The sequence below is a fragment of the Candoia aspera genome, chromosome 2 (genome assembly GCF_035149785.1).
Source record: "Candoia aspera isolate rCanAsp1 chromosome 2, rCanAsp1.hap2, whole genome shotgun sequence".
NCBI classification, from domain to species: domain Eukaryota; kingdom Metazoa; phylum Chordata; class Lepidosauria; order Squamata; family Boidae; genus Candoia; species Candoia aspera.
The window spans coordinates 11226067-11240991 of NC_086154.1; the positions used below are offsets into that span (position 1 = coordinate 11226067).

Consider the following 14925-nt stretch of genomic DNA (forward strand, 5'->3'; position numbering starts at 1 on the left):
GGGGCTTATCTCTGGATTGTTGAGGTTGGGCTTGGCAGACAACAAGGGCATCTGACACCAATACTTCCCATGGAGGCAACTACAGATTTTTTACCAAGTCTCTTGCAGTCAGAGAAGGCGGCCAGGGGATCATCTGAGAACAGAAACAGTCCCAGATCATGCAGGCATCTCTTACCTGTCCCATTTCACTCTGTCTGCAGGCACAGACCCCACTGTTCCTGGCTGCCCGGGAGGGAAGCTATCAAGCGGTGTGTCTTCTTCTGCAACATGGCGCCCAGAGGAACCTCCAGGATCATACAGGCCGTCTCCCCAAAGATGTAGCGTTGGAGCGCCTGCACCACGATATCCTCTCCCTCTTAGACAGACCCTGCCCCTCTCATGGGACTGGCCAGCTTTTGCCACACAGGCCCCGCCCACAGTCTTCATCCAAACTGCACAGATGGCCACACCCACCCAATCATTCCCAGCTAACTCCCATTCGAGAGAATGAGGGATCTTTCAAGGATGCTACCCCATCAGAAGCCGCCATGGGGCAGGCAGTGGAGTGACTCCTCCCCCTCTGTGTGAGGACACTGTGGGTAGTGATGACAGCCTTGGCCAAAGAGGTAACTTTCCCCAGTGAAGTATGCAGGGCAGTGCCTTGGATCAATGGAACACCCATGGGCAGCGTGGAGAGATGAAGATATTCCAGCAGTGACATCAAAGTGCTCCAGATGTTTCTGCTGTCACAGGTGGGGATGTGATACAACACAACTTGGATCCTAAGGTCATCTTACAAAATCTGAAGCGAAGGTCATCACACCTTGCTAGAAGAGCTTCCCCAGAACATCTTCAGGTATGTTGGACTTCAACTCTCAGAATACTGGCCAGTGATCCTGGCAGCAGGATCCCAGCCCATCTGGCAAGTAGCAGTATGGGAAAGGCTACTATATAGTAGCCACTGACTTGGGAGGAAGTCTCTTTGAACTCAATGGGACTTCAGACACAGACAGGCTAGGTTTGGCCTCTTTTCCAGAGGTGCAATGAAGGATTGTGTAACCTGCCAATTGAGGCTGCTGAGAATTCTGGAAGTTGAAGTCCAACATATATGAGGTTCCCCAGCTGGAAAAAGCAGATGTAGGATGGAAATGGATAATCCCAAACCTTCCACCCTATTTTTCTGATTTGCAATTCCATCGTGTATCGTTGCAATTCAGCTCACCTTCCGCTGACAACGCGTCAGGTAGACTTGTCTAAAGATTGGGATATTACCACCAATTATACTTGTTGTGCAAAAGCTTGGAGCCAAGAAGTAAAGCTAAAACTCCCGCAAACTGAATTCAGTTCCTGGTGATTACACTTGTGTACAAGATTCCTTAGGTGGGAGCAGTTTGTGGAAAGGAAGGTGTGTGACTGGGCGAATAAATATTCCCTTCTGTTGCCAAAATGTATTTTAGTCCTTATATACCTTTATCCCTCTCTCCAGAATAAGGATACTTGGTGAAGTATCAGGAGTGTCCACGGGAGGGTCGAGAGAGCCAAGGTGGCAGTTGCGACCAAAGTCCAATCCCTTCTTCATGGGCAATGGACATGAAAAAGAGGTATGGCTTTGGCCACACAGTCACAACCACCATTTTGACTTTTTGACACACCAATGCACACCAGTGAAAACCCCTGGGAGGTATCTTAGTGCTATCAGTCCACAAACATGGAAAACACAGAATCTTGCCTCCCTGGGGGTATTTTCTGAGGAGAGCCAGAAGGTGGAAAAAGCATCAAGAGATACAGCCTCCGAGCTGAAGTGGTTCTAGAAAGAAGACAATGCCTGTCCCACCCCGATTCTAGTCCTCAGATGAGAGCTGGTTTTATCCCGTAATAAAAGCTTCATCTGAAAGCACCTCACAACTCGTTCCCTGAAAAGAAGATCCCTCTGCATTTGGGACCTTCTCAAGAACGTGCTCTCCTAGTGTTCCCTCTAAGCCAAGGAAGCCGATGTGCAAATCACGATGTCTTTTGAGCAGCTGGACCACCTTTGGCTGGAGCGGGAGGGGGCAGCAATTTAAAAAAATGCATAGCCTAATTTACATTCATGAGTCATACCGCACCCCTATCCTCAGTCACCATGCACGGTGGATGGACCATCTGTGCTGCAGGCTTCCGGAGTCCTTAGTGTCAGCTAATTCAATTAGCCCTGGTAACTTAAAACTTTTTGCAAGTTTTAAGTTTCTTAGTATCATCATGATTGTCTCACACCAAGCTTTGTACTGTATGTTTTGAATCTTGGTGGGCTCAAACTTAAAATTTTTAAGAGTCACACACTACTGATCTGTGGCAGCCTCCCCTCCTTCCCAGCTTTCCCCTTTGTTTCAATTCCTCTTTCACACTTCTGTTCCTCCTTCAGCCTGGAAGATGATCTGGGGGCTTCAGCTTAGCTCCCGGGCAAGAAACTTTTCTTCCCCACCCACCCCACCTGTCTCTTTGTCTTGGTTACTCCTTTGCAAAAACACACTTGGTTAGTGCATCATCTTTGACAGCAACACACACACAGCTTAGAGGGAATGTTCTCTCCTTTGATCACACCAGAAGTGCAAACAAGGTTCTGAAATTTATCTTTGCTAAGATCTCTGTCCCTTACGAAACTTCAAATATTTCAAACTATTCTAAAAGCCTTTCCTGATTATTTTCAGCCAACCTGAATAATGGTTTTTCATTTGTAAGGTTTTCTTTTAAAGTTCAATTCATTTAGAATCATGGAACATATTAAACAAGCATCACACCTTTTTCCCCAAATCACACACTAATTCCTTCACTAATTGCCTTGGGAAAGTTACAACTCACTCTATCCCCCGTTCCACCTTTTTCAGGCAACGTTTTAACGGCAGACTTTCCCCTAAACTTAAATTTATTCTAGGAAATATGTACGTACTCAGTCCATTAAAGCTTCAGGGCAGTACCATAAACCAATGAACCACGTTTTAGCTTAGCAGGCCACGCAAAAGCAGCCAGGGCCAAGTTAAAATGTGGTTCATTGGTTCATTTTGTTGTGTGAAACATAAGCTGGAAAAATACAAGTGGGATGAAGTGAGTTGAAACAATTAGTGGTAGCGTTTTATGTATGTGGCTTGGCACAGGAGGTTAGATAATATTTAAGTGTTTTCTATGGTGAGGGTGTTTTGCAACACCAGGAAACCATGGTTAATTTAATCATGACTAAGTGTACCTTGAATGCCTGCTTTGGCATCAAGGATTCCCTTGGTTGTTACAGTCACAGGCCAGTAGCATAGCCAAAGGTTTATCATAGCTCCAACTAGCCACCATATCTGGTGTTAGATTCTTGCTTTTCATCGAGGGAGTCCAGGTTCAACTCCTGGTATGGGAAGCAAATGTCTGAGCAAACTTGGTGGAGGGCAAAGATGCTGGACTAGAAACCAGGAGACCGTGAGTTCTATTCCTCCTTTTGGGTATGGAAGCCAGCTGGGTGAATTTGGGCCAGTCCTCCTCTCTCGGCCTGGCCCACCTCACAGGGTTGTGGTGGGGAAAGTAGGAGGCGGGAGCATTATATATGCTGCTTTGAGTTGAATAAAGGTGAATAATGTCGTCATCATCGTCATCTAGTCAGAACTATGCTGGCTGGGATTTGGGCAGGATGGATTAGAGCTCTGTTTCTCAACCTCAGAGACTTTAAGAAGTGTGGACTACAACTCCCAGAATTCCCCAGCCAGCATAGTTCTGACTAGATGACGATCTAGTCAATGAAGGTTGAAAGACCCGGGCTTAAACCCTCTCAGCTACAAAGCTCAGCCTAGGCAAATTCTTGAAACCCACAAGCAGTTTAGCAAGGGAACTGGGGGCTCCGTTTTTCACCGTAGCAATTACACCATCTCCCGGTCTGTGGCCTGCGATGCAAAATTCCTTCCAAGCAAGTAGGACAGAGAACAACTGCAACTGAGATGTCATATGGCAGCGTGGAGATACTGGGGGTTTCTGGGAGGGAAAATTTACATCCACCGTTGGGGTCATAAGGCTCAGCTTGTCAATAGCAGCACACACACTTGGAGGCTTGGGACATGTTAAAAAAAAAAAACAACCTTTCAGATTTATTGTGGCGGGAGCCGATGCCACAACAACAGGCCTTGGTTGAAAGAAAAGCTGAGTTACGGAAGGCCAACGCTCTCCTCATTTACAAAAGGCAGATCAACCTGCCTTTTCCCATCATAAATAGTCATCTTTCCGCTCAGCATCCTGTGGCCACCATTCTAGGCTGACCACAAGGGGGCAAAAGGAGTGATGCAAAACATAACATTGTCCTGAGCGGCGAGCTTTGGGATGTTTCCATGTTTCTCCCCAAAGCAGAAGCCCCCCTCCTGCCTTCACAAGACGCATCGGGCCTTGGGAACACCCGGTCACACCAGCCACCAGAAGCGAATGTAGAGCAGAAACACCACCAGGATGAGGCTGGTGGCAGCGGCTTTGGCATAAGCAGAGCGGCTGTTGAGGAGCTTGGCATCGTGGCGGTATTTCTTGGAGAGGGTTGACAAGTTGCTGGCTTTTGAGTCCAGAGCTGAAGAAGGAGAGAAGACAGAGAAAACAGTTGCCTCAGTTGTCCTCCTATTCCACCTTGCCAGGAAAAGGTCCTGGTGGTTCCCCAATTTTGCAGGGGACTGATGGGGGGGCCAGGTTCAGAAGTGCTGCTGTTCAGGAGCAGCACCAGCCCCCTGGAATGGCCTCCCTGGAGAAATTAGATGGGCTCCCACTGAAATCACAAGTTTCAGTCACGTGATTTTCTACTTAGTGACTGTGGCACTTAGCGACAGAGTTGCCAATCCCAATTGTGGTCGCTAAGTGAGGACTACCTGTATGTGCCCCACCAGCCCCTGAGAAATAGGATGAACCCAAGATAGCTGTGGGAATAGGATTCCTGCTACTGAATTGGGAAAGAACCTGGAAAAGTGTAAAGGGACTTTGTAAGGCCTCTTGGCCACCCTCTGCTTACTGAAAAAGCCACAGTACAAGAGGCACCAGTGTGCTCACAAACACCTCCTTTGACACCTCATTCCCTCTTGCCTTTATAGATGTGTGTATGTGTTTGTGCGCATGCAGTTTGTATCCCAATGCTCTTTGCCACCCAATCACTGTCTCCACGTCCACTCCAAAATCCTTGGATCAAGAGCCTTGTCTCCAAGAATCCTCCCTCTCTTTGGAGCTGTATCCTCAAGATCCTTTCAGTCAGGTGATGGCCATATCTGACCACACACTCTGTGTCCCCCTCCTATACCTGATAAGGCTTCCCCTCTCTGGAGGACCTCTTCAATGTTGGTCACCATGATCTTCTGAACATCCTGGAGCTCCAAGTTGATGTTGCTTAGGTGGCGCTTTGACCAAGTATCTAGGTAGGATTTCTTCAGCTTCTGGATGTAAATGTCTAATAAGGAAAAATAAAGGGATTCACATCTTCACATTACAGGTATTTTGTTTCCTCTAGACCAGCCTTCTCCAACTTGGCACCCCCAATTTTTTTCCCAGCCCACCATGACATTAAAAGATTCCTTACTCAACTGTGGCCCAACCATGCATTCCTCCCACCACAGAGAAAAGCAAGAAACATTTGGTTCCCATTTTACTTATTTGTTAGACATTTAAACTTCTTTGATCTTATGACGATAGAAATAGGAACATCCTCAACAGAACAATATAAACTAAAATAGTAAAACTATTTAAACCATTCCAACAGAAGAGAACATCTGCAGCCCAAGACTGAACTGTGGGGTCCTTGGTGCTCCCTGAGCTTGCTTGTTTGCTTGTAGACATTTCGTTACCGAATTAGGTAACATGATGATGATGTTACCTAGCTGGGCAATGAAATGTCTGCAAGCAAAAAACCAAGCTCAGGGAGCACCAAGAACTCCACTATTTAAACCATGATTGTTAGTTTAACATGAAAATGGTATCCCAATAACAACCCTCAAAGTGCTACGTTAATTAATTAACTAAAAACCCTCTGGAAGAACTTCTTTTTGACTGTTGGAAAGCCAGCAAGATGAGGGCAACCTGGACCTGCTATAGAAGCTTTTCCACGAAACAAGGTCCACAGTAGAGAAGCATCTCCTTCTAGCCTCGGCCCCATTAATTTCTTGGTAATGACCGACATGAGAGATTGTGAGGTGGCTAGGAAAGGAACGGAAGGGAGAGCAGACATAACAATCAAGAGATAGGAAGTGAGTCTGATGGTAGCTTATCTCAAAAATGGCAACTCAGACCAGGTGGCAAGAAAACATGGGAAGAAGCATTACATAATGTTTAGAGAAACGGTCAATAGAAATCGGGGTGGGAAGTTTCCAACATTGCAGATTCCAAGATTCTACAGTCCCCCAGGTGAGCCTTAAAGATCCCTGACTGAAATTTGCATAGTTCTTCATTCCTTGGTCTTATACCACTGCTTGGGGCTTGGCATGGCCTGTATTTGTGGTGGATGCATGGATTTCAACTCCCAGAATCCCCCAAGCAGCATAGCCAACCAGAGGGCATCTGGGTTGGGAAGACTGCCACTTTAAGTGCATACTGGGCAGAATCTGGGTTGGATACTGATTATGTTTAGTTCCGATTTTGTCCCACTGAAATCAATGGACAAGTTAGTCCTACAGCATCAGTCCTATTGACTGCAATGGAAACAGTGCAACCAACTTGGTCTGGCTCCCATCTTTTGGCATCCTGAACTAGTGTCAGCCCTTCAGAACAGACCAGGTCAAGAACCAGACATGGCAAGAATTCTAGGAATAATCTTTATTGGAGTAAAGTAGAATATCATAACCTTGAAAGCCCATTCGAAACTCCTGTTTACATACATCAAAGTCAAGGTCGGGCCATTCTGAGCCTTCAAATGACCTTTAGAGGAGGGGACAGATACCCTGGTGCCCAGGGTGCCACATTACAGAATCTGTGTGATGGGATTCACTGCCAGAAACCTGTTCTTCCTTACACCTACCAAACTCAATGAAGGCATAAGGCCGGGACACCGATGACACCTTCTTCCCATAAAGCTCCCAGAATTCAGCTTGCAGCTCCTCCAGAAAGGAGAACGCCAACTTCTTTGAATATGTAGCTTCGCAGAGTGTCAGGTAACAAATTCCTTGGCTGATCAGGTAACTGTAGGGAAAATGAAGCAGAAGGCAGTGGAGATTTGGTGAAATGGGAAGAAAAGGGGTTTGATCTGGGGAGAAGTAAGCCTGCGCATAAATTTGGAAACAATAATCCACAAGAATTTCTATAGGCTTCCCGGTACACTTGCGGCAGACTTCTGTAAATTATTTGTGGCTTCAGCAGCATATGTCAGTGTGTGTGTACGTCACACCGCTCGTGATGCAAGTCCCACCCCTTTTGGATATGCATCATTATGCCACACATCATTACGTCACACGCATGTCTAGCCGCCCAGAGTCATTGTGTACGAGATGGGCGGCAGAGAAATTTGATTGACAAATAAATAAATAAATAAATGGGGTGGAGTTTGCAGTGTGATGGCTGCAGACACCCACGGCAATGTCTATATCTCCTGGGAAAAAAAAGTTTTTTTTAATTATCTCTTTACAAAATTGGCAGCAAATTTGTCAATGGGTCACAGAAACTGGTGTTCTCATCCATCATAAATTATCAAGGAAGAGACTTATTTGGCTAGGCTGGCTTAGCCATTTTAACTTTCTTTTAAACCTTCCAAGTATTCTCTTCTCCTGCCACAAAAGCATAAAAGTGATATTAAATGGTCATAAATCTGCACCTTAAAACTTTGGAAAACAAAAGACGTGTTTCCTTGGCGCTGAAAAAACGACATGGTGGTGCAAGGCAACTCTCTCTGGGATGAAAGTTCCACAGAGTGCCACCACTTGAAAATGCCCTTCTGTATGAAAAAAATTAGCTGTCATTCATTCATTCATCTATTCATCCATTCATTCATGTGATTTTTCTACTGCCTGAAACCTCGCAGACTCTAGGTGGCTTACAGAATTTACAACATAACCACAGTACAAGACCAGCATTAGAAATGAATTAAATAAAAATCCACAATCTATTTCCCAATTTCAATACTAAAATAATTGGCATTTGGTATGGTCCTGCCGACTACAATTAATCCTCAAAGACTTCCGGAAAAGCCATTTTTTCACCTCTTTCTGGAAGGACAAGAGCCACCCTTGCTCGAGGGGGCAAGCTGAAAAAGGGGAATGCCTGCCATCGGGTCCCCTCCCACTGTACCCACTGGTAGGTAGGGACCCTTAGTCCCTAAGGGAGACTTAGCATGCTCACCCTAGTTGTTCGGGTGGAAACAGTTTAATGTATCTGGACAAATCCAAGGAAAGAGACACTTTCTCAGCTCCCTGCCCAAATGTGGCAGATACCTGGCATTCTAAGATGCCTGGGTGCTGAGGTTTACAGCCTCCTGCTGAAGTCAGCAGCTGCCAACTGTATTTATTGTGATGTTATTGTGATACTGTGTTTTGAACTCTTGTTAGCCACCCGGAATCATGACACTGAGATGGGCAGTCATATACATTGAAACAAAGAAACAAACAATGTTCAATTATATTGATGGGAATTTAACACGTTTCTTCTTTGCTCTGCAGAGTTCAGTGCAATGGGAAATACTGTGCTCGCTGGACACTAATTTAAAATTTGTGTTTTTTTCTAAGAACAGTGGCATTCGGACCATCATTTTATCTGCCTACTTACCCATCCATCCATTTACATTACATACCACCACCTGCAACTGACTCTCAGCGCTTTATAGTAAATCAGTTAAGAACAATCCAAGAAAATATCTTGGATTAATAACCTTAAAGGGTGAGTCCATTGTTTCTTTACAGCATATAAAACAAGGTTTCAGCTAACAAGATTTAGAACCAGCCAGGTTGTTAAATCATGGTTTGAAGTTGGATTAGTTTCCTGGCTTGTGTGAAACCACAATTTCACAGTTTAAACAATTATGAATCTATAGCTGGTAGAAGCTCCAAGGTTTAATTGTGGTTCATACAAAAGAACTGTGCGAACACTGAAGTTGGAACATACATTTCTCAGCTTCATTAACTAAGATCTGTTTATCCAACCAAGTCATTTAGGGTGAAAATACAGTCACAGCCCCCTACGTGTTTCACCACTGACATTTTTTTATGCTAGAAGGCATTTGAAGGGGAAAGGGGCACCAGCTGACTATTTCTCAAAAGTTGCCAAATATTGGTGTGAGTTTATAATCTGGTTACGACTGGAAGGAGAGGATCAAGTGTGTTCCCTCATTTTCCTTCCCATAATTCAAGTCCTGGGGGCATTGCAAGAAATTTTAGCGTTGGTAGAATAGGTACATTCCCTTCTCTGCATCACCGTGAATCAGAAAAACTTACTGAAATGTCATAGCTCCAGCCTGCAGAGAGCAGCGATTTGGCGAATGATCCCCAAGCTTTCGGAAAAGCTGTTTGGCTTGACTGTGATATTCTTGGAAGTTCCGATTTGACTATGGATTGGGAGGAAAAAGGGAAGAACTCTGTGTAATTCAAAAAGCAGGGTAGAAACTGTAATCCCGTACAACTGTGAACAGCATTAGGTTGGAGAAATCTTGGGTAATCTAACCTAACCTAAGTGAGGGAGGGGAATTACAAATTCTCCTTTTGCAGTATTTAGACCCCAGTTAGAAAATTATGCCGTAAGGAAGAACTCATTGAGAGGACACGTAGGGTACTCAATGGCAAGAATTGGGCATCTGCAAGGCGGTCAATATTATGTGGTAGGTAAGATCCTGAACTAGGATTCTGGAGACCCAGATTTAGGTGAATGATCAGAGAGGCAGGCAGCAAAGCACAGCAACAACCACAAATTAGACTGAAATCCACAAGAGTGGGTGTTGAGAGGTGCACGGTGGAAGGCCTGTAGGAGGTTAGACGTTTGAAAATAGCGGAAAAGGAGGCAAGTAGAAATGATGGGAAGATAAACCCTTGAAAATCTCAGAAAGGAAAATAAGTGAAAGCCAAGGACCGGAATATTTACGTTAGATAAATAAAGCTTGACATGTTGTTACATTGGGAAGGGAGAGACAAGTAGTAGTCCAAAAGTGTTTAGGGCAGCGTTTCTCAACCTTGGCAACTTTAAGATTTGTGGACTTCAACTCCCAGAATTCCCCAGCCAGCCATGCTGGCTGGGGAATTCTGGGAGTTGAAGTCTACACATCTTAAAGTGACCAAGGTTGAAAAACACTGAAAAAGGATTAAAAAAAGAGAACAAGGCAGACAGGATGGCCCCGCCCACTTCTACTCTGGGCCGGCCCAGCTGGTTCTAATCTGGCCTCTAGCCCACCTCCTGCCAGCACACGGCCCTTGACACATTACTGCAATGCTCAGCACAGCTATGGATGCCACAACTGCCTAGCTGGATCAGGCCATCGGTCCATTCGTTCTGTTTTATTCAGCAGCCAGGATGTCTTCAAGAAGCTCCACATTTGTTGCTTCCCAATAACAGGTCATTCAGACCTGGACTCAGGAAGAGGCAAACAACCATCACCAGGCCTAGAGGCATTGTTAGCATAATCCTTCCTCCACTCAACCACTTCCCTTGGAAAACCAGTGACAGCCGTTGGCCACAACTGCTGGCAGCGAAATCCACGTTTGCTGAGGAAAAAGGATGATGGGAGTGGAGAAAGAGAGAAAATGCAGCATTTTCAGGCCTCTTCCCTCAGCCAGCCAGTTTGGCACCCCACAAGAAAGGCTGAAGGGCCCCATTTAGCTCCATAGAGCCCGGCCCTCCAGCTTTGCTTAACAGAAGCCTGAGCAGAGAAAATGTGCCAGGAAGGACTGCCTGTTGCCATCCTGTTCCTGAAACTCTGCCCAAGGAGGCAAACGGTAACCCCAGAATGCCAGCAAATAAAATAGCGGGGAGGTATAAAATAAAACCCAGCAAATTATTTTTCCATGCTCGTAAAGCAAGCCTCACTGCGCTTCTTGCTCAGAATGGGCTGTTCGGGTTTTTAAAAAACATAAATCCCGGACAGAAAGCCATCCATTTTCTCCTATAAAAGTTGTCCACGTTGTCCTAACAACCGGGCGTCTAAGGGAATCGCAGGTGCGCTTGCGAACAGCCGAGGGGCCGGGGCCGAGGCCGTGGAGGGAGGGAGGGATGCGGGGCGCCCCTGTGCTCGCCCCCCACTTACCTGCTCCGTGTCTTGCATGGAGGCAGCCAAAAGCAGCCCGTCTTGGACCCGGCTTATCATGGTGAGCAGCACCATGCCGGCGGGAGCAAAGGCGGTGAGCGAAAGAGGAGGGTCCTCGGCGGAGGGGGGCAGAGTGTGCCGCCCTCGGCCTCGCCCCCGGCCCCCTGCCAAGCCTGCAGCTGGACCCGAGTCTCCCGCTGACGTGGCGGATGCGGCGGGGGCAGAAAGGGGCGGGGCGAGACAGCCAAGAAGTTTACTTTCGCGAAGCTGGCGAGGGCGTGTGCGTGGGCAAAAGCGGACCCGGGAGTCTCCTTCCCGCTTCTCCTTCTCGGCGTCCTGTTTAGCCAGGCTGCACTGGCCGTCTTGCATAGCAGCGCCTTTCCGTCTTTAGAGAGCGCTGTTATGACCCTAACTGGGCGTAATATATGGCCCTGATTCTTCGTTTGTTTAAGTTGCATTCTTTTAGCTCCGCGGAGAATGTTTGCTTCGATTCAAACAGGTTGATCTTGGAGGCCGCTGGGGAGGGACGGTTGATTCATATAATAATTTATACGCCGGATTCATATAATAATTTATACGCCGCCTGCTCCTCGAACGCAAGCCAGGTTGGAGTACAATGGACCCTTCGCGCCATAGTAAAAAAGGAACGTTGCCTTTGTGACGCCATAATCCCTTTTGTGAAATTTCCCCCCCACAGGGTAGAGTAGTGTTTCTCAAGCTCGCCAAGTTTAAGCTGGCTAGGGAATTCTGGGAGTTCCCATCTGAAACTTGGCAAGGTTGAGAAGCACCGGGGTAGAGTGCCATGCTCTAATCCACCCCAAAACCTTGAAGGGCAAATCAAATCTAGATTATTCCATAAATGTAAGCTGTCCCAGGTCAAAAGCTTCCTCAGCTTTTCCACAAGGCAAAGACGGACAAATTCAATTTCTCTGATGGTGTATCAAGTAAATCCACCAAAACACGAATGACTGACGCTTGACGCCCTTTAAGGCCTGCCATTTATCCTGCTCCAAGCTTGCCCCCCATCCCACTGGATGAATTGACCTATTAAGCAGCTGCTGCAGCATAACACATCATACAGTACAGAGTTGAATCTGGAAAGGAAAGTGCATGGCTGTGTCCATGTAGAAATGCACTTAAGCTCAACTTGGGGGCCACTTTATCTACATCCTTCTTCACCCTTGGCGCCCTCAAGTGGGATGGGACTTCCAGTGCCAGAATTATCAGCCAGGATGGCTAGATGTCCCACTGTAGCCAGGTGGGATCTTAGGAATTTAGCTACAGAGCTACAGGTACGTTAAGCTGAGGTAAATTAATTAAAATTAAAATCAATTAATCAAATTAAAAATCCAAGAGCTTTTCCCCACTTGTACCTAAACACAGCGTGCATATAATGGCAATCTCCTTTTTTCTGCAATGTCCCCATGATGATGCCTTTATCTCTTCCCCATCTATACCTGAGACAGCTTAAAAATGTCGGGAGTTGTCCTGGTATCCTTGATACAAGCTGCGGCAATTTTGCTGGGAGAGCAACTGGACATGTTTCATCAACCGTTTTACTGATGACCAAGGCTAGTGACCTTTACAGGGTGCGATCAGCCCAGTGTCTATAGCAGTGTTTCTCAACCTCAGCAGTTTTAAGCTGTGTGGACTTCAACTCCCAGAATTCCCCAGCCAGCCTGCTGGCTGGGGAATTCTGGGAGTTGAAGTCCACACAGCTTAAAGCTGCTGAGGTTGAGAAACACTGATCTATAGGCTGCTACAGGTTGATGCAGCCTTGCTTTCATACCTTGCAGTCTCTGGATACTATTATTCAGGGCCATGCAGCTCTGAACAGCAGGGGAACGTTCTTTGAAGCTGGCCTCTCTGCCAGTTATGCGTGTTGTACACACAACACACAAAAAAGGTGAAAGTACGGTGACACAGTTGCAGCTACCATCTTAATTTCTTTTACTCTCCTGTATTTATTGATTTAAATCAAATCAGTCCATCTTTAAATTGCCCGATGAAAAGAATGAAAGTCATTCTTAGAAAACAAAACCATTTAATGCTCTGCAACTGAATGGGGGGAATGGAAATCACAAGAGGAGTCAGACCCCACCCACTTTTTTCTACTTTCCGCAATCTGTCCTCACTGTTTGTCCTCCTAATTTTGACCTCAGAAGAACAAGAAGTGGCTTGGCCAAGTAGCCAGCGATAATCCACAAATAATTCTAGGAAGTGGCAAGTGCCTATCTTCCCTTGGCACATCTGACCAAGGCTGTCTACGGGATACGGTCAAAAAAGTCAAGGTGGCGGCCAGGACCGTGTGATTGAAACTCTGCCTGCTTTTTAGCGTGCATTAACTGGCCACATTCAGATAGAATAACCCCAGACTATTCCGGATGTCCCTGGACAAAGCATAATCATGTGCACGGCTCATTCACTCTTGTTTTACATCTCTCTTTCTCGCAAGCAGATAAACAAACTAGAAATAATTTAGAATTATGGTAAACCCATGACCCCGGTTTTCTATTCCCCAATAAATTCTGTCACGATCCCAGCTTGTTTTGAGTAGGAAAGAGGAACGCAGGTCTGGATATAATTCTAAGCAAACCGTTTCTAGTTTATCTGGAACAAAATGGAGGAAACAGTTTGCTTACACCCATGCACCACTCCTTCAAAATAAATCAGGAATTAGGGCTTGCTTCATTCTGAGCAAACACGGGTGGTGCTTGTTCATCCACTGCTATTTTCCTGCAGCATCACCTGTTCTTTCATTTGCCGTTCACTTCCCTGCAGCTGCCCACCTGCTCTTGGACTGACTGTGTATTTCTCTTGCACAGAACCACGATGCTGTAGCTTCACAACAGAATTTATTACGACCGCGTTGAAGCGCAATTGTGCATGAAGAATGAGAAGCGGCAAACTGCTGCAGGTTTTCTTGGCTTTTATGTGCTATATATGTTAGGGGGGGAAATAGTTTAATCGGTGAGAAAATTCCATTATGGTTCCACTTCCAGGCAAGTACAAAAGTGCAAAGACAGTGGGAACTCATGGGCCCTACCACAGAGCCTTTAACTCAGGATATACCAGGACAACACCACCCTGAATTCTGGGAATTATATTCCCAACATATTGGAGTCCAGTGGACTGTAGGACAAGAGTTGGCACCGTTAGCATTTAGGGGTGCCAAGATGTACAGAAGACTCCCAAGAGGTGATTCCAAAGCCTTCCCTTCAAATTTTACAAATTCCAAAACTTCACGTGTGCAACCGATTCATGCGTGAACACCGTACTCTCCCCAAACAGGAACACAATGTAATTTCGACAGCCCCCCCTTTTTTTTTACTATTTGGGGTGGGACGTACCTATGATTTAATTATTTAAACAGTTTATACGGCTGCCTGTCTCACAGCAGGGACTCCGTACCTAGGCATTGTGTGAGACTGCCGTGGGGCCTGAGGTCTGAAAAGCAGCCAGCCCCATTAGTAGGGAAAACCAGGGGAAAGAGGCTCTCGCCCGCCCGTCTACACTTGTGAGCTTCCCCAACGTGGTCAGTGGGCCACTGAGTGACCCAGAATGCTGGATTACGTGGGTTGATGGCCAGATCAAACAGGACTTTCCTGAAGTTCTAAAATAAAACAGGGCCCGTAATGTTTTCAGAATTAGAAGACCGTGAGCCTGCCTCTTTTCTTTGCAAGCACATGAAAGCAGCTGAATTTATTTCATGGTTCTCAAATCAACTCTAGGTCTAACTTACTAGATGTGTTGATCCGTTTTCCTGA

At 46.1% G+C, this 14925-nt stretch overlaps 3 protein-coding genes across 3 annotated transcripts in view; 1 reads left to right on the forward strand and 2 right to left on the reverse strand.

Annotated features, from left to right (window-relative positions):
- Positions 1-1318, forward strand: part of NOTCH4 (notch receptor 4) — a 44942-nt gene extending 43624 nt beyond the window's left edge. Inside the window, exon 26 of the mRNA XM_063296348.1 lies at positions 201-1318. Coding sequence (XP_063152418.1) covers positions 201-548 — 348 coding nt within the window. The 3' untranslated portion in view covers positions 549-1318. The remainder of the gene's footprint in view (positions 1-200) is intronic.
- Positions 1-14925, reverse strand: part of AGPAT1 (1-acylglycerol-3-phosphate O-acyltransferase 1) — a 170391-nt gene that overhangs the window by 67830 nt on the left and 87636 nt on the right. The gene's annotated exons all lie outside the window — the stretch shown is intronic.
- LOC134492154 (vesicle-trafficking protein SEC22b-B-like) lies at positions 4050-11302 on the reverse strand. The gene is made up of 5 exons (XM_063296329.1): positions 11159-11302; positions 9363-9472; positions 6962-7122; positions 5255-5401; positions 4050-4540 (listed from the first exon to the last, which is right to left on the reverse strand). Exons 1-5 carry the CDS (start codon positions 11231-11233, stop codon positions 4383-4385), a joined length of 651 nt encoding a protein of 216 aa, XP_063152399.1. The 5' UTR covers positions 11234-11302; the 3' UTR covers positions 4050-4382.